Here is a 27954-nt window from a genome sequence, read left to right on the forward strand (position 1 = left end):
TCAAGCAAGATTCTGTGCCTCAAGACAGGAGATGTGGTGTCTGTCCCCATACCAGCAAGGGCCCTGACCTCTGCTCCTAGGTGGAGGGTGTGTGGGAGAACAGAGATTCAAGGCCCCGGCTGGGCTGTAGGCAAACCCCTGATCGCTAAGGAAATCCTTTCAGGTAGCCTGAAGTCCCAAGTGTTTGTTAAAGATATTTAAGGAAGAGGATAAATGATTAAAATTATGGTGAAGGTGACTATTTGACATGGTTACATGTAAATGTTTAACTTACATAAAGCTAAATAAATATTTATGTAAAGTTATGGCTTTTATAGATGATTTACCGATTTATCTACATATAGGAGAAAGATGCCTGATAGGAGTAAACAGTGATAGGACTGGGGGAGGGGGGGTGGTATGTACGTGCGAATGTTTTATTATCTGCTTTCTGAAATGAATATATTTCGCTTTTGTAACAAGAAAAAAGGAAATGAAACCTTTCACTTTATTTATTTATTTTGTGGTACACGGGCATCTCACTGTTGTGGCCTCTCCCGTTGCGGAGCACAGGCTCCGGACGCGCAGGCTCAGCAGCCATGGCTCACGGGCCCAGCCGCTCCGCGGCATGTGGGATCTTCCCGGACCGGGGCACGAACCCGTGTCCCCTGCATCAGCAGGCGGACTCTCAACCACTGCACCACCAGGGAAGCCCGCCTTTCACTTTAAAAGGTTATTGCATCTAACAATCTAAACTCAGCACACACAACCCCTAAGCTCCCCTTCCCCCCACCCCACCTCCACCGGTCCCAATCCCCATCCTCAACTCCGCTGTCAGCCCTACACTTGGCCCCCTACCACGCCCCCAGGTACGACCCCCCCAGCCTTGGTCCGGTTTTGAACAAACCCCAGGGGATCAACCCAAGGCTCAGGGGGACCCTGGCCAGAGACTCTATCCAACACATCCGTCCACACTGGGATGACTCAGCCCACAAATAAAATCCCACCTGAATGACCCAGATAAGAGAAGAGGACCTAGGCCAAGAGACTTGTGCAGTGGAGGGAAGGCGGAAACACCAGTGGTTGGAGAGAATGGCAGGAAATGGAGGAGGAAGGGCTTTGGGTCCCTGGCAGAGGCTGAAGGGCCAAGGCCAAGGCGCAGGAGTGGTGGGATGGCTCAAGCCGTTTCTGGGCCCACAAACACACCAGGTCCCCATGAGGCCACCCGTGGGCAGCTGAGACGCCAACAAACCCTCTGCCCACGGGAACTTGCAACCTGCAAGCACCTTGCCAGTCGGTCACCGACGTTTCAGTGAGGGCCTGAGGTAGGAGGTAGATGGGCCCCTGGGCTGGACAGCTGGTGTTTGCCAAGTGGAGTAAAATTGGAGCTTTTTTTCCCTAGACACTCCAAGGCCAAAGTTAATGGCAGGAGCTGAGCTCTGCTGGAGTAAAGAGATAAGATGACCATTCCTGAGACCAAGGAGACCTCCCTGACTACACATGCGCAGAAAGGCTCCTAGGGGGTCAAAAAGGAGGGGGTGCCACCCCACAATAGGTGATGCCAAACCTCCCACAGGCCTCTATGCTGGAATCCATCTTGGCAAAATGTTGTGCACGCATATGGGGAGGGTCCTAGGGCAGGTCAGGTGTGAGAAAAGAAACAAGATAATTGGCCAAAGGTAAACAGAGACCGGGAAAAACTGCCCTATATAAATGATTTAACTGCCTTTTTACTGTGCTTCTCCCCACCAGGGAGGACACCTACACCCTTTCTCTCCTGGTGTATATTTCTGCCTTGCTTCTGTCTTAAATAAATCAACAGTTTCTCTGTGTGCTCTCCCACATGTTATGCTGTGTCTCTGATAATAAACTTTGTACCTGTTTTTTACAGTTTTTTTCCTCATTGAGAAATTCATTTTTCAAATGGGGCAAGAGCCAGGGGAACTTTGCTTTTAGTCTCTAGACCCTGGTGGTATAGCGGTTAGGATTCCTGGTTTTTCACCCAGGTTACCCAGGTTCAATTCCTGGGCAGGGAACTAAGATCCTGCTTTAAGCCACCACTCACTGCCCTCTCCCGAGATCAGGCCCACCTGGCCGGGGAGCCGTGTTGAGCTGGGTGAGCTCTTTGGTATTATCTTTAATCTCCAAAGTCAAGGTTAGCAGAATTCTGCAGGATTTAATGACACCAAGTTTTTCCATTTGGTATGTCCGCTTGCTTTGTTATCCACAGGAGGTTAATGCTCTATGAGGGTTGGCAGCCATGCACACATGAATCACACCTGACGATGCCTTAGCATAGTGAATGTGGCCTCTCTGGGGACCCACATCAAAAGGAAGAGAAACAGGACACAGAGACCCCTGAAAGTGCTCCTCACTTGAGGACAAACCTGAGAAACCAGCCTGAATCTTCAGAGGGTCTCCTCTACAATCTCCCTGGGACCCCCACCTGCTGTTTGGCCTGGGAGCCCAGGCCCACCCACCAACCTGGAGCCTGTGGGAGGGGAGACCAGAGTACAAGGGAGGCAGAGGAGACGGCCTAGGAGGAAAGGCTGTGAAGGAGAGAAAGGGGAGGGTCCTGATTAAGTAGTGATTAACATGGGTTCCATTCAAATCCTGGCTCCACCCCAACCAGGTGTGTGGCCTTGGGCAAAGGACCCTCTCTGTGCCCAGTTTGCTCCTCACCTGTAAAACGGAGCAATACTTAACTACCCATGATCTGAGGATTAAAGGAGTTCATTTTAATTTGTGGAGCGCTCAGAACAATGCACTTGGTAAGCAACTGTTAATTTAGTGCTAAGAACATGGATTCTGGCAGCCAAAGCACACCTGGCCCAAGCCTTGCAAATCACAGCTAATGATCACCTCTCTACCCCCAAACAGGGTTTAAACATCCATCTAAGAGCACGTGGGAAGACAAAACTAGCTCTACAACAATCTAAAAGGTTAAGATGAATGTCTGACCCCGGTTCCCTTAGCCCAGAAGTGAGGCCAGAGTTGCTCCCTCAGTGACCTGGTGACACCCCCTTCTCCACAACTCATCCATGTAGTGTGAAGCTCGAGGATGGTTTCTGTCAACAAAGTCACCTAGCTCAGGGTTTTCAAACCCACTGATGAAATCAAGTTGGTAGGTCACAAGCAGCATTAAAAAAAAAAAATAGTGGAAAGTAGAAACTCTTAGGGTAGTTTCAGGCAAAGTTTGCCATTTACGTGTGGGTGTCTTGGGTGGCAGTGTAAAAGGCATCCTCACACTCTTAGTGCCACTGCCAGCACTGATCCAGTTGTCAGCTCTGCGTCCCGGAAGGTGCTGGAGGATGCCTAGCGAATGCTGCCTGGGCCAGCGGAGGGCATCCCACCCGAGGTGCCCATTTCAGGAGGGACTGCCTGCATTCTCTCTCGGACCAGGGCTTGAGGGCCCCACAGCCCACCTCTAGAGAAGATTAGCACTGGGGGAGTGAAGCCTTGGGCCCTCTCCACCTCCAAGCCTGGTCTTTCTTTCCCACCTAGGCTCCTCCTTAGCTCTCCTACTCCCTGCTCCTATCTTCCCGTCATCTGCTTTCCTTCCTCCAACTGACCTCCTTCCTCTCGCCTGTGCGGCCCCTTCCTTTAGGCCTCATTCTTTTCCTTGCTTCCTCCACCTTTCTCCTCCCTTTTTCACCCCCAACTCCTCTACCAGAACACACAAACACACACAGTTTTTCAGACAATTCAGGCTTTATTTTTGAAAATAATTCTGTAGCTTCAACTTTCTTCCATGAACTGAGGTCAGGCAAGAAAGAAAGACACACATGTTGCTCTCCAACCCGCCATCTGCGTCCTAATCTGTGCACACGGGAGGGAATGCTTGAGGGAGAAGGGAAGGAGGCTGGGCTGAATGGTCTTGGCTGCCCTACCTCACACTGAGAGGGCCTCCAGAAGCCACGGGCCGGGCTAGCATGAACCGTCCCAGAGTGACAGGGAAAGGATTGGTTTTCAGAAAGGACGGGATAGGGGGCAGTCTGTTTCTTGGAGGAAGGATGAGGGAGGGGCGCCCCAGCACCCAAGGCTTTTCTCCCCACCCCAGCAGGTGAGCTGAGGAGAGGTTCTGCTTTTCCCCTTCACCGTTTCATCTTAGGATCACGAACTGCTAGGCTGCAGGGAAAGAAGAGCTGAGAGGCGGTCAGGGATAAAGGAGAGGGGGAAGAAGAGAAATACAGGCAGGAGGGAGTAAACCCTGACAACCTAACAGCTCTGCCCAGACCCTGATGATGATGAAACCCCTTTGGTTAGTCTCATTTTGGCCACAAATACATCTCCTTCTCACATAATCCAGCCTCCCACCTTGCTCCAGCTGGGGGAAGGTGGAGATGGTGGGGGACAGGTACAGGAGGAGGGCTCATACTCTGGCTAGAATAGCCAGGACAGGAAAAAGAGGCCTGATCAAGAGAACTAAAGTTGCCAACCTCTCCACAGATGTCCTGGGAGAAAACCTGGAACGTGGATTTTGTGGCCCCAACGAGCCCAAGTCTCTCCCTACCACACAGTGGTTTCCTGCTTAATAACTCCCCCAACATACCCCAGAAAGATTCCCCTGATTTGACCCCCTTGAGAACGGGAGAATATCACCTTATCATCTGTGCACTTGAATGCCACTCAAAAAAAGAAAAACAAAACAAAACAAGATAAATGGACCCAAGAGAGAAACACAGAGAGGATGATGCAGCCCAGGGACTACGGTCCCATCTTAGGCCATGATATGGCCAGGAGGGGCCCCAGGAGGGACAGGCAGGTGCTGCTAATTCCAGCTAGGATCATAGCCGTCCCAGGTCTGGGGTGGGGCCAGGTGGACACGGCGGCCCCGGAACAGGAAGCTGACGATGCCCTGGTAGCCGGCCCTGGGGACACCAGACTTGAGGTCATCCATGACTCCCAGGGCCTTGGCGAAGGCCTTGAAGCTGTCCCTGCTCGTGTACTGCACCCGCACCTCCCCCAGCTCACTCCGCTCACTGGTCCTCACTTTCTCCACCTGCAGCAGGGGAGCACCATAGACACGTGCAAGGAAATCCCTGTCATAGGCCTCCTGTCGCAGGTAGGACAGGTCCAGCTGGGTGAAGGGCACGAAGTGCTGGTTCAGCTTGATAAACTTGAGGTGCTGGTCAAAGAACTGCCCATGGCTCACACCTTTGCGGCCAAAGGTCATCGTTCTGGAGATTTCAGGCCGCACACAGGCCCGGCCCTGCCGCTGCTCTGGCCGGCGCATCCAGTCGTCCCAGAAGGCCTTGGGCCACTTGGGCTCCAGCTCAGCCCAGAGCTCGGCCAACAGCAGCCAGCCCAGGCCAGGGAAAAAGTCTGTGCGGTAGAGCAGGTCAGGCTTGCTTGAGTCCACCATCTGTTCCTTGCCGTTGTCATTCCAGGCAGACACACACCAGAGGGAGGGGTCGGCCCTCAGCAGCGGGTACGTGGCCTGGAAGTACTCGAAGAAGTCTGGAGCCACCTCCAGATCATCCTCCACCACCACGGCTGCTGGGAACTTGAACGTGTGAAAGACCTGGCCCAGCGCCCAGCGGTAGTGCCGAGCAATCTTGTAGTAGCCCTGGAACTTTCGGTGGTCAGGTGGCACTGCGATGTTGCTCAGGTCAGGCTGCCGGATGTGCGTGATAGCGCTGCCGTAGGAGGCGATGACCTGGGCCGTCTCCTCATGCCCGCAGTCCTGGCTGACGATGACGGGGAAGTGCTCAGCCGAAGGCCGATAATGCAGCAGCTTGTCCAGGCAGCGCCGGACAGTGCTGCGGTCACAGGCGATGACCAGGATGGGGATCACAGCTGGCGGAGAGGTCCCAGGCACGCGCGGCAGGACAGGCGGGGCCGCGGTGGGCACCCTCCACCGCTGGCTCCACCTAGCATGGTGCTCCCTGATCTGCTGCAACAGCCCCCGCTGCCGCTCCAACTCGACCTCAGCGTCCTGGGCCAGGCGGATCACCTCCCGGGTGAGGCTGGCGGGGTCGTCATCGAGAGCACTGTCTGAGGGCAGCCTGCCAGGCGCCGGGCGCGTCCAAAAGAAGAGGAGCAACAGGGCGTTCCAGGCCACAAAGAGGATGGCGCCCCACAGCACGAGCCCTGCAGGCTGCTTCTTCAGCATCCTGGCCCCCGCGGGGGAGGCGGGCAAGGGTGGGGCTCAAGGCTGCCCTTGGCTTGCCTGGCTCACACTTGCACTGTTCTAGGGATGTTTCCTCTGGGCTCCAGGATTAGGAAGCAGCCATGCACCTGAGGAGAGGAGAAAAACAACCATCATCACGAGGCATGGGGCTGCCCTGGAGTGGAAGAATGGGGCGCAGAAACAGATGAAAAAGTGCAGGACAAGGAAGGCCAGGACGTTAACTCCAAAGCTCTCTTAAAAGATAGCTGCCTGTTCCCTAATCTGGAGGGTCAATCTCTGCGGAAGAATAGGATTAGGAGAGCATGTTCCCGCACTCCAAAATGAGTTCATGAGTCCTCTGAAGAGCAATGTGGTTTTTTTTGGGGGGGTGGGGTGGGGGGTGGGGGTGGTGTAGAGAGTGATGTTGGTGGAAGAGAGGAAGCAAAGGAATCCCGCTTCCCCCTTCCCTACCTGACAGATTTTGTTTACCATCTTCTGTCCAGAGCTTAGGTGAGGTAGGGGTTAGACCACCTGCCTCCCATGCCTCAAATCAAACTACCCAAAGATTACTGATTTTAAAACTCTAATATCACACCTCAGGGCTAAAGCCAGCACCTTACCTAATAAAGAAGCACCAGAGGCATTCTCACGAAGGTCAGGAGCAAAGCCAAGCCACCCCAGATCTAACGACTATTTAACATTCTGTTGGAGGGATCAGCCAATGCAACTGGACTGCAGAACACAATTATAGGCAGAGGAAGTGGAAAAGAAGCAAAAGTATCTCAATGTACTGATGCTATGAGAATATGCCTGGAAAAGTCTAAGAGATCAATGATAAATCCAACCTAAACAGTCAAAGAATTGAGCAAGGTAGTGGGATATAAAAATTAACACGCAAAAATCAATAGCCTTCATATCCACAAATAATAATAACTCATTAAAAAACAACAAATGAGAAAACCCTATTTATAATAGCCATGAAAATGATAAACTATTTAGGAACTAACAAGAAATATTCAAAAACCTACATGAACCTATAATTCCCGAAAAGACACAAAATAAGACTTAAATATCCCTTGTTCTTGGTTAGGGCATCTCAGGATCATCAAAAATCTCAATAAAAATACTTTTTTATAGAGCTAGACAAAAGTTCATAACAGAACATCTAGGAAAATGATGAAAACGAACGAGCAGTGAAGAGGGACTAGCCCTACCAGATATTAACATACTAAACATTACAAAGCCTCTATAATTAAAAGTATGTGGTGCTGGTATGTAAACAAACAGATCATCCAAAGGAATAGAATTTAAACGCCAGAAATACACCCAACTACACGCGGAAATCTAATGTATGATATTCAGAATTACTGGCGCAAAAAATGGTCTTATTAATAGTGTTACAACAATTAATATAGCTACTTGGGGGAAAAAAATAAGATCTGTACACAAAAATAAATTCCAAGTGGACTAGACATCTAAGGAGAAAAATAAAACCATACAAGTGCTAAAAGAAAATGTATGTCAATTCCTCTGTAACCTTAGTATAGGGAAAGGCTTTCTAAGTATGACTTAAAATACAGATGCAGTAATAAATAAAACACTTTTTGCATGGCTAAAAACACCATAAGCCAAGTCAAAAGACAAATAACAAACTGGGAGAGGATATACTGCAACATACATCACAAATAATAAACCAATACCCTCACAGACAAAGGACTTTTTAAAAACTGAGGGGCAAAAAGGCTCAAACTCTTGTCTATATGACTAGGGCAACTCACACACAAAAATATTAAAATGGTCCTTAGACATATGAAAACGTATTTAATTTCACTCATAAGGAATATTCTAATTAAAACTATACTAAGATAACATTTCTCCACCCATCAGACTGGCAAAAATTCAAACACTTGTCCTATTCTCGTAACAGAGTCAGCTGAAGAACAGAAGTTCTTGATTTTGATGATGTCCAATTATCAGGGTTTTTTTCTTTTATGAATCATGCTTTTGGCGTTGTATCTAAGAAATCTTTGCCAAAGTCACAAAGATTTTTCCCTATGTTTTCTTTTTTAGGTTTTATAGTTTTAGGTTGTACATTTAGGTTTACGGTTTATTTTGAGTTAATTTGTGTATATGGCGTGAGATATGGAACTAACGTCCTTTTATAGCAGTTTGGCAACTAGTCAAAATGCTAAACAGAGAGTTACCATATGACCCAGCAAGTCCACTCCTACATACAGACCCAAGAGAAATGAAAACATATGTCCATACAAAAACCTACATGGAGTGTTTACCGCAGCTTTATTCATAATTGCCAAAAAGTGGAAACAACTCAAATGCCCATCAACATGGGAATATGGACAAACAAATTGTGGTTTACCCATGGAATGGAATAATATTCAGCAATTAAAAAGGAACGTACTACTGATAACACACGACACATGGACGAATCTCAAAATAATTATTCAAGATGTGAAAGAGTACATGCACCTCAGTGGCTGCCTGGGGATGGGGGCAGTGAGAACATCAGGGGAGGTATTACAAAGGGACTCTAGGAAACTTTGTGGGATCATAGTTTCATGGGTATATACATATGTACAAACTTACGAAAATGTACATTTTAACTATGTAAAGTTTACTGTATATCATTTATACCTCAATAAAGCTTTTTAAAAAAGATATTATTGGGTCAAATGACAAAATCAGAATATAGACCATAGATCGAAGTATCAGTGTTGACTGACTGATAACCGTAATGTGGTTATATAAAAGAATATCCCAATTCTTAGGTAATACACGCTGAAGTAATTAGGGGTAGGGGGCCATGGTAGATGCAACTTCTCAAATGGTTCAGAACAAATATATCATGTATGTACATGAAGAGCAAATGGAGCAAAATGTTAATAGATGGATCTGAGTAATGGGAATATGAGTATTCTTATACCATTTTTATTCTCACAACTTTTTTATAGTTTGAAGTTACTGTCAAATAAAATTTCTTAAAATCAAATATAGGGACATAGCCCACAGCTCTGACTAGATTCATCCAATATGGCCCCAGCTGGGCACATCAGTAAGAAGAACCGGGACACAATCCATTTTTCCTGAACTCCTCAATCACGCCATGACATGCATCACACACCTGCTCTCTGCCAGGCTCTGGGAAGGGACTGGGACACACATCTAACAAGAAAAAGGCATGGTCCTGCCAACTCCCTCACTCTACCAGACCTCATTACTGAAAGGATCTACCATACTCTCCCATTCCAGGACAGCTGCCATTCCTGACCATGCAACTCTCTCCCTGGCGTTCCTGCCTCTGGTCTCAACACTTCACATCCCAAAGCTTCAGGTCTGCACTCGCTTGTGCTGACGGCTCTGCCAGTTCCCCTCTGCCTCACAGACCAGTTCTCTAACCCTAGCTAAAACCTTGGGTCCCAGATCTCATCTCTGTGCTCCTGGACTCTCAAGCAGGCAGATCCAGTATCCAAGGATCAAAGGGCTGATCTTTAAGAGTCTCTAAAGGGAATGGATTCTGCCTCCCTCCTCAGAGACCCCTCCAGCCCCTGCAAGCACTACCACCCCCTGTCTTCCTCCTAGAAACCATCCACCCTCACAACTCCATCGCAGCAGTCTTCTCAGAAACCTCAAGTCCATTTCAGTTTTACTGTGTCATTAAATTTCCATTTGATTAGTGCTCATATACCAATTAGGGTTTCCTAGAAGAGAAACACACACAGATTTCCAGTTTCTTCCTCACTCCCCCCTCAGGGTGTGGTCAATGTTGGAGTCCCTAACCCCCAACATCCTGCCTCCCAACTGACTGGGCAGGAATAGTCTTTAGATAAAGAGATGGGGGAAAGAAAAGAGAAACCGACTCCATCAGCCGAAGTGCTGGCTTCAGGGCCGGAGGAGCAGGCTTGTCTCTGACTTATCAATGAGCCACCTCAAACCAGCAGGCTCTCAGAGTGGTAGCAAAACCCCACGGGACCACATCCTCTCTACCCTGCACCCTGCTCCAGACATTAGAATTAGGTGGCCCACACCCACTACCCTGAGGCCTGGAAGACCTCCCAACACCTTCTAGGCCAGGCAGATCAAAGCAATCTTCTCAGCCCCTCTGCAGACTGTATTCCTAGCAAGTCTATAAACCTCGAGAAATGTTAGACAGCCCACAGGAAACAGCTGCCCCAGTCCAGCCAGGCCTCCACCTTAGCCCTCAGGCCCTTGTTCTCCACCCCACAACCCTTTTCTCTAAATTCTCAAACAGGACTTGCTTATCTTGCCGAAGGAGTACGTGATTGCTAGCCAGTCCCCTCTCTCGCTGGCTCTCTTGACCCCACTCTACTAGATTCCTTCCAGGACCCAAACACTCGAGCCTGCCTCAGGGCCTGTGCATGGGCCGGTATGCCTGGTCGGCTCTTCTCTCTCTTCACCTAGCGTGTTCTGACTCACACCTCGCCAGGACACCTTCCCTGATGCTTTCGGACCCTGTGAGGCCCACCTCCGCTTCACAACCAACAGCACCAGCACGACGCTGTACTCAACATCTGTCCAATCCCCTCCACTACCAGCTACCTGAGGAGGCGGACCCACTCCCCCAGTGCTGCCACGCTGCTCTGCTAGGATCCTCGACATTCAGATTTGCCTGCAGCAGAAAAAGTGGCTTCCATGTGGATGCCACACACCCACAATCACTTAATTGCAATTCCCAAGTCCAAAAAGTGCTGAAAAACAGAAGTTTTCCACACTTGTTTGGCTTAACCTCATTTGGAGAAATCTGATCTAATGTGAGGCTAACTTACAGTCTTTATTTATCCCATTCATATGTTTTGCTACAGAAAATAAACATGCTGGATTATCGTATGCTGCTCCAGACCTTCACTACACCATAAATGCACCAGATCATCTTTTTTAAATCTAAAAAACTCTAAATTCTGAAACATATCCAGCCCCAAGAATTTCAGAATTATGAAAATGGAAGAGAAAGTTACCCATTCACTGCCATCACCCCATTTCAAGATCTCAAACGCTTTAAGCTGAACTCTCTTTCCTTGTTATTAAATACTGAACTCTTGATGTGGCTCCTCAGCTGGTTCACCTATCACACACCTTGCTTCCCTCTAAGCAATCTTCCCAACAGTAACAGAGCATCCTTCTTAAAGTACACAACTGGTCCCAACACTAACCTGCATTAAAAACCATACTGCCACTGCCCACAGACTAGAACTCAAAAGCATCATTATGACACACAGGGCCTTCACAACAAACTGGCTCAAACATTCCTTTTCAACCTCACCTCCAACCACTAACCCCATGAACCCCGTGTTCTGGCCTCCACAGTACCCTTTGTACCCTGCTTTCTCTCCTCTGGCTGGTCCCGCATTCTGAAATATTATCCAAAGCCCCACCTACAAGCATTATACATCCTTAAGAACCCAGTTCCTTAACATCCAGGCAGAGCCAGGCTTCCCACAGCTATACTCCCACCGTACTCTCTCCGTACCTCCTGTCTTTCCTCTCCACACTGTAACAGAACCTGTGGCTGTACTTACCTGGCTCTCACCTTACTCCTTAGAAAAAAGGCTCTATGATCTGTATACCTATGACAGTGCTTGGCACATGTACGAAGTTCAAGTAGCTAGATGGAGGGCTGCTTGCATTATTCACTAAATCGGGGAGAAAGAAGACCAAACTAGCAGCCTAACAGTGAAAGATTACATTTTCCGAAGATGACTACCAAATATCCCATCCCACATGTTCTTCTTACGAAGTGACAATGACGCTCCTCCCTCTAGAGCTGGGGGAGATGGGGTCTATGTTCCCTCTCTTTGATCTGTGACTACAGAGGAAGTGATGATTATGTGACTTACAAGACTAGTTCATGAAAGGCAATACAGTTTCCACTTGGTGCTCCCGAGATGCCTGCTCTTGGAACCCAGCCACCAAAGTAAGAGGAAGCCCAGGCCATGTGGACAGGATACCTCTAGGTATTCCAGCTGACAGCCGCAGCTAAGGTCTGGCTAACAGTCAGCATCAGCCACTAGACATGGGAGGAAGCCTTCCAGATGATTCCGACCCTAGCCACATATGACTGCAAGTACACGAAAGGCCAGGAGCAAAACCACAGTGATCCAAAACCTTGGGTCACTTCTTTTTTTTTTTTGCGGTACGCGGGCCTCTCACTGTCGTGGCCTCTCCCGTTGCAGAGCACAGGCTCCGGACGCGCAGGCTCAGCGGCCATGGCTCACGGGCCCAGCCGCTCCGCGGCATGTGGGATCTTCCCGGACTGGGGCACGAACCTTTGTCCCCTTCATCGGCAGGCGGACTCTCAACCACTACGCCACCAGGGAAGCCCTGGATCACTTCCGACTTACTCACAGGCCAGGGGTATCACAAGTCGCTGCTTACATTCAAGCGAAAAGGAACACAGACTCCCCACCACCGGGTGGGAGGAGGGCAATGTCCTATTGTAACAATGTAGAGTGGGATATTTAAAGTTGTGGCCATTTTGGGAAAATACAATTTGCTACATCTTCCTCTTCTAAAATAGAACAACAGTCCTTAACCTTGACCTGAGTACCTGATGTTCTGTTATTAATGACATTTGCCTGCAAAGCACAAACTCACAGTTTTTTTTTTTGCCAGAGTTTTCACAACTCCTTCAGGGAAGTCACATAGCTGGTCCACACCACCAAGTACAAAGACATCTGCACTGTGGTAGGAGATGAGGAGTGAGCCTTTTTAGTGAATAAGACCCTCAACGAAAACCCAGGAGGTTCTGGGCAGGTTCCGCCAACTCCCGTGGGTCTCAGCTTCTTCTCTTTTTTCTTTTTTACTTTTTATGGAGTATAGCTGCTTTACAATGTTGTGTTAGCTTCTACTGCACAGCAAAATGAATCAGCCATACATATACATATAGCCCGTCCCTTTTGGATATCCCTCCCATTTAGAACGCCAGAGCGCATTAGGTAGAGTTTCCTGTGCTATACGGTATGTTCCCATCAGTTGTCTATTTTACACATAGTATCAATAATGTATATGTGTCAATCCCAATCTCCCAATTCCTCCCACCCCAGCCCTTTCCCCCTTGGTGTCCATATGTTTGGTTTCCATGTCTGTGTCTCTATTTCTGCTTGGCAAATAAAGTCATCTGTACCATTTTTCTAGATTCCACATATATGCGTTAATATACAATATTTGCTTTTCTCTTTCTGACTTACTTCACTCTGTGTGACACTCTCTAGGTCCATCCACGTCTCTACAAATGACCCAATTTCGTTCCTTTTTATGGCTGTGTAACATTCCATTGTATATATGTGCCACATCTTCTTTATCCATTCCTCTGTTGATGGACATTTAGCTAGCTCAGTTTCTTCTTTTGAAAAACTGCCTATGAGCTGTGAGATCCCTATTTAAAACTCTGATTCCTATGGTATTCTCTAGCCAGTTCTCTCTCTGTGACAAGAAAATGTTTCTTAAACAGCAAAAGAACACCAGATAGTCAACTTCTCACTGTAAGCGATAATGGAGAAGTCTTATTTAGCTTTTAGAAAGTACGCAAGTTGAAGGAATGTTGACAGACCTTCCTCTCTGTCTCTGTGTTGCTCAGTACGTTAAAAAGCACTGCCTGAAAAAAACCAGAAAGCATAGAACATGCCCCAGATAACGGAGACTGAACTGAATCACCTTGTTCATTAGACCTCTGCTAGATTCCTGTACCTTGTACCAGGCTCCATCATTTCAAAAGGAAGTTAGAACTGAAAGGGAGTGGGAGAAGGTACACGAAATAATTGAAGGACTTGGAGGATAGTGCAGCAAAAAGCAGGAAGCCCTGGGAAACCAAGCAACCTTGGGCAAGTCACTTGCGCCTTAGTTCCCTCATTTGAACAGGGAGAGGGTTGATGTGGATCATCTCCAAGGCCCCTGGGCTCTGAAGATGAAAAGGACAGTGACAATTTCCCCAGTGCCCCAAACAGGAAATGAGTTTAACCTGTCACATATGCCACTGACGTTAGACATACTACGTTGCCTTCTAATCTGAGAAAAGGACAGGGGAGATCCGAGAGGCCTCAACGGTCTCGGGTAATGGGGTCAGGCAGGGGTGATTCACAGTTCGAGGCAGACGCAGGGGGGATGTAAGCATCCAAAAGAAAAGTCTACACGGTCTGAAAAGTATTATAAACGACATAAGATAAAGCTGGACAATCTCAGCCAGTGATGTTCCTAAAGGGAGGACTAATTAATCACATCACAGGGTCAAAGGTTAACCAAGGTGGAGCCTCACTCCAGGGTTCACTGTCCCGTGGGGACACAGACCAGCCGGCCACAGCCCCTGTGCTCCAGCGTTTATAAGATGGGGCCCTGCACGTCTCAGGGGCTCCCTACTACACACACATTAGCCAACAAGTAGGAGAAAGTTTTCTTGACAATTCACTTATTTCCACATCGAGTCAATTCTACCTCCCGGCAGAGGAGAAAGAACCCCTAGTAACTTTTGGAATGGACGCGCGGGTGGGGTCTGGGGAAAGGCCACCTCGCATTCCGCTCCCCAAACCCTCTCCAGCGACCCCAGCTCCTCCAGGCCCCACACCCACGTCGGCCCAGAGGCTGAGTTTCACAACCAGCCCCCTCCCCGCGGAGCCCGCCCTCTCTCACCAGCTGGAGGCCCGGGATTCCGAAAGCGGAACGCAGAGCTCCACTTCCCGGCTCCAAAGGGGCCCGTGGCCGGGACCCGGGGCGGCCCGGGCCAAGTCCCTCTCTCGGGCACCGGGGCTGTCGGAGGACACGGAGGGCTCGGAAAGGGACAGCTTCCCAAGCCGGGACTCCAGCTCCGGAGCGCCCTCTCTGCTCCTGCGGGGCCTCCTTCAGTCAGACCTCGGTCCCGTTCCGGGGACAAGCCCCAGAACTGACGGACGCTGGCGTCCCCCGGCCCCCACTCACCAGGTCCTCCCAACTTCCCGGCCCTGAACTTGGCCCGCCCCGGGGCTTGGGGAGCGAGCCCGGTGCCCCGGCGCGTTCCAGGCGCTAGCGCGGAGGCCGCCGGCACCTTCCGCCAGGCAGGCTCTTCCTGCGGCGCTTGAGGGCCGGACCGCCGGGCGGGCAACGTGGCCCTTCCCCGGGGAGGGCGGGGCGGGGCAGGCCGAGGGGCGGGGCCGGCTGCCCCTACTGGCCCGCGACCCCTTCTCCCCGGCTCGCCTCCAACGCCCGACCTCTCAGAACGACTCGCGGTCTGGACACCCCAAGTTTTCCGGGGTCCCCAACTTCTGGAGATGCTGTGGAGACAGCTGTTACCTTTGAGCCCTTTGCCGCTCTCAATCGCAACTCCACGGGTCTATACCCATCAACCCAACCACACTCAACCCATTCCAGTCAGACTTCTCGCGTCTCCCCAGCCCCAGAGCCCAGGGCCTCGTGGGGTTGAGGGGCAGAGCCCTGCCAGAGGTAGGCCAAGCAGCCTGCCTCAGTAGTGCGTTTACCAAACCCAAGGCCAAGGATCCTCCCCACAACCCCTGGCTTCCAGGAGGGAGGAGTCCAGGGCATCTGAGAGGCTAGAGGGTGCAGGGAAGTAAGAACACGAACCAGGATGCCAAAAAGGAAGCCAAGGAGGAAACACCTGCAGCCAAAACCGAGAAAGAGCAAGCTGGCTTTTTCTTCTTCCTGTTTTTTGTTTTGTTTGTTTTTTCCTTTCGGGGTGGGTAATGAGTGCTGTTAGTTTGGAGCAAAAGAGCAAAGAGAGACAGACCTTTCCCTAGGGTAGACCCACCAGACCTGAAGAGAAAAGGCCTCAATCAGGCTTTGTGGTAGCCCTGTGAAAGGGGGTGAGGGAGGACCCTGGAAAAGCCTAGATGTCCGTATCTGACCCTAACAAGTGAGGGTGGGGAGCTGAGAACTACCGGCTACTCATGCAGATGACTTTCCTGAGGAGGACTGAGTCCAGGGCCAGCGCTACCATGTGATCAGGACACACTCTGGCACCAGCACGTGCCCCCATCCACTTCCCTCCCCTGTGTTCCAGAGCACAGAGCAGGCCAGAACTTTGTGGCATATGGTCACTGACTTCACTCACTAACTTGTTTCTAGGTGAAACTAGGAATTCTGTGGGGTTTTAGAGAAACAAAGGCAGGACATGCCCTAAAGGTCCCTGCGTGGGGGTGGGGAGCTAAAACAAAATTGCACAGAGGCCATCACATGCCGGACCTGCATCCTGCCCCACCCCCAGCCTCTCCTTTAACCCTCCTAGCAGCTCTGCAGAGTACACATTGTCATCCCATTCTACAGATGAAGAGTTTGAGAGTCCAGCTAAGTGCCAACTTGCTGAAGGTCACAAGACCTAATGAGGGTCATGGCCAAGTTTTAGCCCCAGGCATTCCTGCTTCCAAAGATGGCACTCATTCCCTCTCCTCACGCAGCCTTGAGTGCAAGTGCTCTTTGTTATAGCTGTGTGTCCAGCACGACAGGCACACAGTGGGGCAGCAGGGAAATCCTGCAGTTGGAGCCCAGCCCTGAAGGAGAAGAGTGAAAGAAGAGCTGACACCTCAGTGAGGCTGGACTCGTGTGTGTGTGTGTGTGTGTGTGTGAGTGTGTGTGTGTGTGTGTGTGTGTGTGCAAGGTCTCCAGTTTAGCTGATTGTGTGGACTGTGGCAGGAGATGGGAGCCAACCAGCTCCCATGTGCCAGCCAGCAGCCAATGCTTCTGTACCTCTGCCCCTTCTCTAAGCTTTTCCTCAGGTAGGAGACATGGAAGGCCTACATACTAACACTCCATGTCAAGGCAAGAGGGAAAACCAGAGTTTCTTAAAATGTAAAAAGTTGGGAAACACTGTAGGGCCAAGATATCAGGAGCTAAAATCACTGTCCCAGGACAAAGGCCAGAGTGGGATGCTGAAAGGTGGAGAAACCAACCAGCCCATGAGATGTCAGATTCCCACCTCTACCAATAATCCTTCTTCATCTAAGGCTGTTCAATGGGGAACAGGACAGGTAACTGTGTACCAAAACTCTCGCCCCATCATTATAGTCCTCTGTTTAAATTCCAAGGCTCACAGGAAGATCTAAGAGTAGAAATTCCATGACTGTCCCAAAACAAAGGGCCTGGTTAGAGAACCAGAATGAGCTGAATTCTTGGATGGAAGCAAGAGAAAACATTTGGTCTGAGACGCAAGAAACAGGGTGATGAGTGCCAAATTGACCTGGGAAAAGAGGTCCTGGGCTCCTGATGGAGGTTTCATGCAGAAGGGTTATAGGCGAAGGAGGGCAGAAACAAGGAGCCAGGTGCCTGAATTCTGGGGATGAAACTGGGAATGGATTATGTGAAGATGGAAGGAATAGGAAGATCTGGCCCCAGCCAACCCCCACCACTTCCAAAAGAGGAGAGGAGAGATAAGAAGGAAGTGAAAGTTGTTCCAGGAAACTACCCTCCCATAAACAATGCCTAAGATACCCGAATTTTTGTATAATTTGGAAAGAATTCATGCTCTGAACTTAAGAATTCATGCTCTGAAACCATCAGTGGTGGTAAAAGCAAAGTTTTAAATCAATGATGTATCTATTTTTCCCTCTCCCTTCCTCTCAATATCCCTACTCCCCATAAAGACCCAGAAACTCAGTTCATTAAGATAAAAGAAAAAAGATTAATACAATAATCACTGAGCAATGTCTGTGAAATGGAACTTTTGGTTAGCCACCTACAGTTCCTTTTGGGAAAAAAAAAAGGGTATAAATAAATTCAGTTACAACACACACACAATATGTGGTTTCAGTCTATCATTGTGGATAAGTAGCTGGACACCCAATGAGTGTTGTGCCCTGACATCCTGGTACCCCTGTGAGAAGGCTGTGACTGTCTTGAGAGGACTGTCTTGTGGAAGGGTCAGGCTGAGGGCAGGGCTACTGCTTTTGGTGGAAACAACAGGAGAGAGGAATTCTGGCTCACTCCAGGGAAGAAACATCTTAGCAGAGAGGCCGTCTGACAGGGCACTTGAGTTCCCCTCCCTGGAGGTTTGCAGCAGAATCCGAATGGCCCTTCTCAGGTCAGATGCTGTAGGAGCAGCACGGCACTGGGCAGGCAATCACAGAATCTGCCGCTCCACACTTGGGCAAGCCCTTCCTAATCAGGGCTTCTGTAGCTTCCCCTCAAGTATCAAACTGGGAGAATAATCCCTGCTCTGTTCTCCCCACAACAATGTGGTGACGAAAACCTTACACAACACAACGGCCTGGACACTTCACATAATGCAAGCACTGTACAGATACGGCACGACGCTGTGGCACTTCAAGGGCTTCGAAGCACTCACCGTCCTCCCAGGCACGACGGGGGCTGCAGAGGCAGCCTGGGACCGCACATCCCTGAGGGATCGCTGTGATCCCGGTATCTAAGCAAAGACTAGCACCAGGAATTTGCTGGACAAAGCTAGGGGAGGTGACAGGCCCACCCTGAAATCCAGACCTTCTAAAGTAGAAGCCTGGCCTCAAAGGGGCTACCTGAGGCATCAGACTAGAGAAGAAACATCTAGGGCCAGGAACTCCACCCAGGTCTGCCTGCCCAGCCCTCAGGCCCCTGGGGGACTCAGGGACTCCTATGGCAAGGAAGGAAGGGAAAAAAGAAATTAAGTCATAAATATGTGATTTTCAGCTTGCAAATGACCTCTGTTATTGTTGCCAGCACCCAGTGTATGTGAGGCCCAGGTGTTACACAGCTAGTGAGAGGCAAAGAAATGCTAGAAGCCAAGCTTCCTACCCCTTGCCCAGGCCACCAGACCCCACTGTCTATCAAAATTCCCAACACCTCTCCCTTCTACTGTTATTGTCACTGAGAAAAGCAGGCATCTTGGCAGAGGTAAACTGGAGTTTTCAAAGGAGGAGTGAGCAGAAAGTAAGGTAACCACGAACAGCCTATAGAGGGCTAAAAAATGACAGTCTGAAAAACACTGGCATCTTAAAGAGCAGGAGAGAAGACCACGATATGGCACAGGAAGGACAGGCCCAGGGTTCCATCTCCTAAACAGACACTCGGTCCTTGAGACTTCCAGTTTTCTCCACCCCTCTTTAATCTGCTACCCCAAAGAGGCACACTTGCCAAGCTGACCGGAGAGCTCTGAGAGCCAACAAGGTATCTGGCAGAATCCCTCAATTTCAGTTCTCCTTGAACCCGTGCACCTCTGCCACCACTTCATGACCCCAGGTATTGTTTAACAGCAACAGGATGAGACAAATTCAGGGCAGGCTTTTAATTAAGGACAAATAAGGCTTTTGCCAGAAGCCTATTTCAATAAAAGAACAAAACTAATTTAGAGTTTTTCTCTATATAACTATACAAGCATATGAAGCAATGGCAATGTTACTGTTTTACATGTACATGGCCCTGGATACTTCTCAAAATCTATCATTTCATTTGTTCCTTGTGAACAACCTGTGAGGGACTTGGAAAGTTAGTTATCCCCATTTTGCAAGTGAAGAGAACATGGTAGAGCTTAACCAACATACCTAGGGGTGTACACTAAGAAAGGCAGAGCTAGAACACAAATCCTGATTCCCAAACCTGTGTTCTGTTCCTCTGCTCTTACCATGAGGTTTCATGGCCTACACTCCCTTATAGGGGAAGGAGGAGAGGCAACTTAGGAGGTTACCTAGACCATCTGCTACCTGCCCCCCAAGGCAGTTCTATTCAGTTAGCTGCCCAAAACACAGCAGCCTGCCTCAGCCTGGGTAATCCATTCCAGTGTTGTGCTTAGCCCAAACTGGCTTGGAATGCTACTATCTCCGCATTGAAAAAGCCCTCACAAGTAATCTAACACAACCTCCCTTCAGAGGCCTAAAATAATTTTCATGTTCTCCTTGCACTAACCTCACAATTGCCATTGCTCACAACCCCTTACAAGGTACTCCTACCTGGGTAAGGAGCAGCTGGGAACAAGCCTGCACCCAGAGAGTGAAGGAGAGGTGAAGTTTCCTGTGTACCCCTCAGGGTAAGGGTTCCCATCACGGCAACTCCTCAGTGACAGTGTCCCCAGACTTACCCCACTCAACATTTTCTGCACAGGAGCAGAAAGACACCAAGTGGGAAATGAGACAGAAACCTTACCTTTCTTCTCTTCTCTCAGCTGCTCCCCTGGAGATCATCAAACCCCCATCCAGCACTCCATTTCCAAACTGAGAATCCCAAATCAGATACACCAAACAAAGTGCAGCTTCTCTCCTCTTGTCCAGGTCCAAAGTCCATGGCTGAGTGGACTCTGAGGGGGAGGAGTCTGGGGGGGAAGGGGTATGTCCAGGCCCCTCCCCCCCCACTGCAGGCTTCAGTGTCCCTCCCAGAGGTCTATTACATCCCTTCATTCAGCTGGTTTATTAAGCCCAGAGTCTGGTGATAGGCAGATCCCTGGTACTATCCCATCTCTTGTTCAGGGAGGGGAAGTCATCCACTGTGAGGGCTGGCGAGTCCGTCTTCTGCTGAGGCTCATGAGAGGAAACAGGCCTTAGAACTGACATGGTCCAGGAGGCTGATTTCTGTGTTAACCTGCAGAATATTTAAACATCATGACACTCTCTATTATATACCCAAAGGGATTTCTAAGACTCCCTACCTAAATTAGACTCCTTGACTCTATCATCAAAAACCCTTCCTTAAACACTCCACAAGGTTATACAAAGTTCCTACCTCACTCACATATTGCACCCCAAAACAGTCATCTCATCAATATGCATACACATATAAGGCTCAAGATACAGGAGAGACAGCACCTAACCGCACTATAGGAAAAGTAACCAAAAGCACTAGTGTGTGGAGACTGTCTTCTAAGAAATACAGAAAAGAACGTTCTCCTCCTGTTCTCGCCTTGTGAGTGCCACACACTAATCGCCCTACATCTCCCAAGCTTCTTAGGGTGTGCAGTGTTTTAATCGGCCAACTCTCCCAGTCTGAACTAAATCCATTCCACACCTAGATGCTGGCACCTTCTACAAGCATTCTTTGCTCCCTTCCCTTCACCCGCACCTCCCCCTCTGCTTCCAAAACTGTGCCATGGATGTAATTCCCAATCTCCGTCAAACTCCTTCCCGGGGCCAACTCCCGAGAGCACTCTCCTGAAACGTTAGAAGCCTGAGTCCTACCAGCAATAGCCCCAGTGATGTTCCAATTTTTCAATCCGGTGGCCCACCCTGGCCGCCCCCTCCCTTCTAAGTGTATTCCTAAACACACACACACACACACACACACACACACACACAATCGCGCGCGCGCGCGTTCTCCCCCTTCCTTCCTGTAGGGGCGTGGCGCCCACAAGAACGCCCCCCAACTCAGGAAAGAATTTAGCTCCTCCCACCCTTCTCAGAACCCCGCGTTCGGTGTTCACGGGGAAAGGTTCTGACCCCTACCCCTCCGCTGCCCAGACGACCCTCGCCCTATCTGCGCTGGGTCGTTACCTGGGCCCTCCCCCACCCCACCCCAACCTCAGCAGGGAGCCGCGGCCCGCCCCAGCTCGGACTCCAGGGCCCAGGCCGGGTCCCGGTTGCCCGCCCAGGCCCCACCCCCTCGACCTCCGGCGGCCTGGCCCTCCCCTCGCACTCCTTTCCCCCTCCCACCATCTACCGCAGCCACTTCCGTCCGTCCTCCGGAAGTGAGTCCGTGGCAACTGCCACCCTCCCGTCACCCGCCTTATCTCCCCGCAGCCCATCACCCCCGCCACCAAGGGAGCAGGACTTGGGGTTGCTCTGCAGTCACTATTAACAGGACTGGGGACGAGGCGTGGGCAGGACAGGGTGTGAGTGAGAACGGAGCTGGGGACGACAGTACCGGCCGTGCAAGAAAGGGCGGGACAGAGTTTGTGGCGGAAAGCGGGAGCTCGCGTCAAGTCGAGCCGCACGGGAAGAAGAGCGCATGCGTCACGATGCCTCGGTCGGGTGCTTGGACTGCCTGGCCTGGAGGGAGTGGGCGGGAAGGGGGCGGAGCGAGGAGCCCGGAAGTGGGGGCGGAGCCGGCGTGGCGCCGGTTCACCTAGTCCACTCAGGTCTTAGGGTCGCCTAGCAACCGCCCGCGTGTTCAGAGTTCTGGAGAAAGCCCAGAGGGCACCCCTCTCTGGATGCGAGTCCTGGTGAGAAGCAATTCTGGAAGCACCAAGGCTTGCGTTCACCCGTCCCTGTGCTGAGAGCTCTGTAGCCGTACTGAAGGGAAGCTGTTTTGTTCATTGCTTACTGTTTTCTCGCTGCATCTCACGGAGGCAGGACCTTCCTTGGGTCTGAAAAGAGAAAGAAAAGAGTGAGACTACTCATAAATTAAGCCCCCCCCCCGCGCCCCCACGACAGCTCTCTGTTGTACACGCCTCGTGTGAAACACTTTTCAATTGTTAGTACCCACAGGTCGGAACCACGGTTACCATTCCCTGAGCAGCAGAGAGCTCTGCCCGAGATTACGTGGCTAGACAGTGATAGAGGCTGGACGCGAACTTCGCAGTCTGTGACACTAACCTATGTTGCCACTGTCGTGTGCCACCTGTGACCATTCTCCTCTTAAACCTTTCTACACCTTCAAACATTGGACTTCCAAGTTCCAAAATTTCCCTGGTTGCTTTTTTCTAAATGTATTGGTCTGACTTGCTTTTGACTTCAAACTGAATCCAAGAGAAGCTACTACTAATTTTTGTTCATATGTCATCCATTTAATGACGTGTTCTAGAATTTTGCCAGGACTGTGGACGGATTCGCAGCCTTTGTTTTTTCCTCCTCTTATTGAAAACTGGAACTTAGGCTCCAGTCTTCTGGCATATCTTCTTTGATACTGTGATTTATGAGAAGAAATATATGTATTTGGTCTTTGTCTAGTTTCTGATACCGAGCTCCTAAAATCCTTGGAATTTTCGTAAGTGATAAGAGCACTAGGAGGATCTTTTGTTCCAATATTTGATTTTTGACCCTAGTTCCTGACACAGGGCCACTGAAACCCTTGGCATTTCCTGGGTGATAGGAGTGTCATTTTTTCTAATGAGGCAACTTTGGGTGGGCTCCTGGATAGCTTCTGGATGGGGGCTGATCATTGGAAAGACCAAGCTGTGATTAGAAGGTTGGAATTTTTAAGCACCCCCTCCCCAGGCACTCCCCCAGCCCCGCCATTTTCTTGAGATGAGAGAAGGGTTGAAAACGGAGCTAATGATAGATTAGGCTTAGGTGATGAAGCATCCATTAAAATCCCAATAGTATGGGGTTCAGAGAGCTTCTAGGTCGGTGAACACATCCAGAGACTGGGAGGCTGCCACACCCCCAACTCCAGAAGGACAGACGCTCCTGTGCTCGGGACCCTCCCAGGCCTTGACCGCTGTATCTCATCTGGCATTCATCTGTATCCTTTAATAAACTAATACACATAAGTGTTTCCCTGAGTTCTGTGAGCTGCTCTAGCAAATAATCGAATCCAAGGGGTAGGAGGTCACGGGAACCTCCAGGTAGAACAAAAGTTGTGACTTGCAATTGGTATCTGAAGCAGAGTCAGTTTGGTGGTACTGAGCCCCTAACCTGTGGGATCTGATGTTATTCCAGATTGTGTCAGAATTGAGTTAAATTGTAGGACAAGCAGCCGGTGTCACAGAGAACTGCTTGGTGGGCGAAAACCTCCACACATTTGGTGTCAGAAGTTAAGTGCTCTGTATGAGTAGTAAAGAAGACACATAGGATAAAAGACTGGGTTTTTCTAGTACATACGTTGATCTGACTTGCTCTTAAGGCTGAATCCAAGAGGAGCTACTACTAATTTTAAGAGTTCATCCATTTAATGACATGTTCTAGAACCTTGCCAGGACTATGGACGGATTTACAGCATCTGTCTTTCCCCCCTTTTTGAAAACTGGAACCTAGGTTCCAGTCTTCTGGAATATCTTCTATCCATGTGATTTCTCCAGATTACTAGCAGTGACCAACTTGCATATTTTCAATACTGGAAATGTAATAGTTGCTAGGTCAGGAGTCGTGAAATGGTTTTTTTTTATTTGGAAAGATGTCATAGTATTAGAAACATTCTTAAAACAAAATTTATATTGCTGCTACACTCAAACAATACAGGTCCACAAATAAGTTCCTGATCTTTTCTCAAAAAGCTGTCTTTCTCATCTGAATTAATGTTAACTCCACTTCATTTTCTCAGGTCAGAATGCCAAGAGCCATCCTCATCTTCCTCTCTTACCTCCTCTATCCAGTCTGTCAGGAAACCCTGTTGGCTCTATCTTCAAGCTCTGTCTAGGATTCAACACCTCAGCATTCTCACGGCCCCCTTCACCACGCACCTGGACAACAAGGTCCCTCTGTCCTTACTCCCCTCCTCCAGTAGCCTAGTCTTCACACAGCAGCTAGAGGGATCCTGGCATTTCTCTGCTTAAAACCCCACAGTGGGTCCCCCGTTCACTTGGAATAAAAAGCCAAAGTCCTTACAGCAGCCTACAGAGCCCAACACCAACTGGCCTGCTTACCCCTAACTTGCTCTCCCTTTGCTTACTCTGTCTCAGCCACACTACCCTCATTGCTATTCCTTGAACCCACCTCAGGGCCTTTGCACTAGCTGTTCTCTCTGCGTATAAAGCTCTTCTTCCAGATACTTTCATTACTCTTTCAAATATTTTCTCAAATGTCACCTTTCTCAGTGAGGCCTTCCCTGGCCAACCTATTTAAACCCTGCCCCTCAGCCACAGCACTGGCAGTTTCCCTTTACTCTGCTCAATTTTTTCAGTAGCACTCACTTACCAGCTCCCAACATATTTATTATGCTTACTGTGTCCTGTCTGTCTCTCCCTGCTAGAATGTCAGTTCCATGAGGGGAGGCATATTTGGCTGTTTGATTCCTTGCTGTATCCCTGGAACAGGGCCATGTGCCTGGCCCTTAGTAGGTGCTCAACAAACATTTGTGGAATGAATGAAGGAATGAACTTGAACAACTGTTTTCATGGTGGAGTTTTCTTATCCTGCAGATACCTGAACATAGTGATAAGCATAGTATGCATATTTTGCATTATGATATTTTATCATCATAAGATAGTATCATGTTTCTAAATACTTTCAAAATTACAACCACTTTTTAAAACGTACTTAGACTTTTTGCATGCTTGTTATAATAAAGCAAACAACAGAGTTGTGTAAAGAAAAAGTTACTATCGTCCCACCTCCACTAATCCCTTCCTGCCGAAGGGAACTACTTTTAAATTTAGTGGATATCTTTCCAAATATTTTCTCCATACCCACATATATATGTAACAGATACAGATGTCACAGTTCAAAGACAAGTATGACTGAACTGTAACTTTATTTTGTATAACACAAGACAGTTTCTATTTTTAGGCCTCATTGCCTCTGATAGCAGAAAAACTGAATGTGGTTAACTCAGGATAAATGTTAGCACTTTATGATTTGCTTATTTATTAATGATCAGTTATAGTCTAATTCTAGTGAACTCTTTTCTCCCTTCACCTTTACAAAATTACCAGACTTTTAAAAATTATTGTAAAAGAAGTATATATTCATTACAGAAAAATAGTAACTCACAAATAGCAAAATTTTAAAGTAACCATATGTAAAGCCAGCAGCCAGAAATAATCAGTTTGTTCTTTTCATATATATGCATATTTGAGATCCTATTATAATTGCTTTATACATTGTAAACATATTTCCATGTCAGAAAATATACATCTATGGCATTTTTAATGACTGTGTGATCTCCCATTATACAAATGTACCATAATTATTGTCCCTGTTTTTGTACATTTGGTTTCCAACTTTTTACTTTTGCGAAATTACTTGTAGCTAAATGTCTGAGCATATCCCTAATTATTTCCTCAGGATAAAATCCTGAAACTGTTGTCAAAAGGTGTAGTCACTGTTGAAGACTTTTGACGCATGTGAGACCTACAGAAAGGTGTCACTGCTTTGATTCCAGCGAGCAGGAGGGTCCTTTTCTTCACACCCTGCCAGCACCATTTAAGTCTTCCCTATTATCTTGTTTTGCAATGTTTTCTTGGATATTTTCACAAATATATTTTTTCCAACATATATTTTTCAGATGATAATTATTTTGGATTCATTTTAGAAGCTAGATACTCTTTTATAATTTAATGGGCTCCTCCTTACCTTTTCAAGTGTTCCTTGTACTGATTTTAGTCCAAAGTCAGATAGATACAAAAGTCAGTTTGTATATTTGCTATTTTTCACATGTTCTTTTATCCTGGAATGTGTTTTAGAATTCTGACCCATAAGGAAACAGCCATATTCATTTTCTCCTTTTATCTTATTGTACCTCTTAGCAACTTCTGACCCACTCATCTGTGCACCTCTGACTGGGCACCTCTCCTTCCAACACTCTTCCCCCTTGACTCCCATGCCACCACAGTCTCCTGGGTGCCCTCCTCCCTCTCTGACCACTCCTTCTCAGCCTTCCTGACTAGCTTCCTCCTCCTCCCTCTTATTCTCTACCCAACACTTTCTCTTTAGATGATCCTGTTACCAAACTCAGGTCTGGCTGCTCACCGCTCAAAAATCAGTACTCAAGAGAGAAAAATGTTGGTAGAAAGGAAAGTTACTTTTAATCCGAGTGCCGGCAATCTGGGGACATGGTGGACTCAGTTTCCCCCCAAAGCCATCTCTGAAGATTCTGCTCAGCCATGAAAGTTTTTAAAGGGAAAAAAGGAAGTAATCTCAGTTAACCACTGAAACAGGGGGTCAGAATCGGCGATTCCCCACTGTGTGCATGTTTGTCGACTTCCTGTGATTTTTCTTTAGGTGCTGTCTTGTTCACACAGTTTGTTCACGAGGTTACTGAAGGGGAAGCTAGGGAAGAGATCTGGTCATCGGTTACTTATTCTTCACTTCTACTTCTTTGATCTACAGAAAGAACCCACATGTTAGGCAAGGTATTATGTGATCAAAAGATTTGAAAGGTGTGCTAGGGCCAGAGATGAGTAGAGCATGGGGATGCCAGGTTTAACGTTAGTGTCAAGACAAAAGGGGCCTCCCGCAGAGAGCTGTTTCCTGCAAAGAGCTCTTCCCTGCCAAAAACTGCTTACAATCCCACAGGAGTCACGTGGCTTCCGTTATCAACTCTGTGTCAGAGACACCCAAATAAGCCCCCCAGGTCCCTTCTCCTCCGTCCTCCAGGACCACATATCCAGCTGTGTGCTTGACATCTCAACTTGGTCCCCTCACAGGTAGCTCTAATTCAAGTGTCCAAAACTGAGCTCACAGTATTCCTCCCAGCTCCTCTCCCAGCATTCCCCTTCTCAGTGAGTAGCTCCATCATGCAGCCAAATGCTTGTGCCAGAAATCCAAGTCCTCCACAAAGTTCCCACATCCAATCAATCAGCACACCCTTCAAGGTTCATCTCCCAATTATTTCATGACTCTGCGCTTCTCTCTGTCTCTTCCCAACCTTGGGCCAGTCGGTACAGCTCATACTGTGACCATAGGAATTCGGTCACACAGGACTCAAGCCTGGCCAGCCAGCTCCTTCCTGAGATTTGCTGAATTCAGAGTAAGTTTCTCTCAGGTAGCAAAGCTCAAACATGAATGGCGATAGTTTCAGATTTTCTACTTAAAGGACAAAAGTCTTGGAGGACACTTGCTCAAGATTTGTTGGCCCTGCTCAACCTTCTGACCTTCTGACATGAGTTGATGCTAAGGAGCAATCTGAAGCCACTTGATGTTTCCCTTTGGGAGAAAGATTTTTCAGTCTGTTGCCCATGTAGGTTTTCCATTATCCATGAAGTGCGGTACACATAACCAGAGTAACTTAGTTATACCAGTTTTTCCTGGACACATTACACCCTTTAAATCTGCAGGTACGAGTTTTATTTTATTTCAGTTATGCCACTTACTGCAGGATTTCCTTTAGCAAGTTACTAACCC

At 48.6% G+C, this 27954-nt stretch overlaps 1 protein-coding gene across 7 annotated transcripts in view; it reads right to left on the minus strand.

The window, feature by feature from the left end:
• Positions 1-3671: 3671 nt before the first annotated feature.
• Positions 3672-27954, minus strand: part of MGAT1 (alpha-1,3-mannosyl-glycoprotein 2-beta-N-acetylglucosaminyltransferase) — a 76177-nt gene continuing 51894 nt past the window's right edge. The window contains exons 2-4 of one of the 7 annotated variants that reach the window (XM_032628091.1): positions 22277-22319; positions 20171-20602; positions 3672-6219 (exon numbers count right to left, since the gene is read on the minus strand). In XM_032628091.1, the coding sequence (XP_032483982.1) occupies positions 4751-6094 (1344 nt within the window). In that variant the 5' untranslated portion in view covers positions 6095-6219; positions 20171-20602; positions 22277-22319 and the 3' untranslated portion in view covers positions 3672-4750. Of the gene's footprint in view, positions 6220-14746; positions 15185-15382; positions 15564-20170; positions 20603-21195; positions 21422-21534; positions 21590-21877; positions 21996-22276; positions 22320-27954 lie in introns of those variants that run through there. The other 6 variants (XM_032628090.1, XM_032628089.1, XM_032628088.1 and 3 more) reach the window with 6 other exon arrangements.

Source organism: Phocoena sinus, chromosome 3, assembly GCF_008692025.1.
Source record: "Phocoena sinus isolate mPhoSin1 chromosome 3, mPhoSin1.pri, whole genome shotgun sequence".
Taxonomy (NCBI): Eukaryota; Metazoa; Chordata; class Mammalia; order Artiodactyla; family Phocoenidae; genus Phocoena; species Phocoena sinus.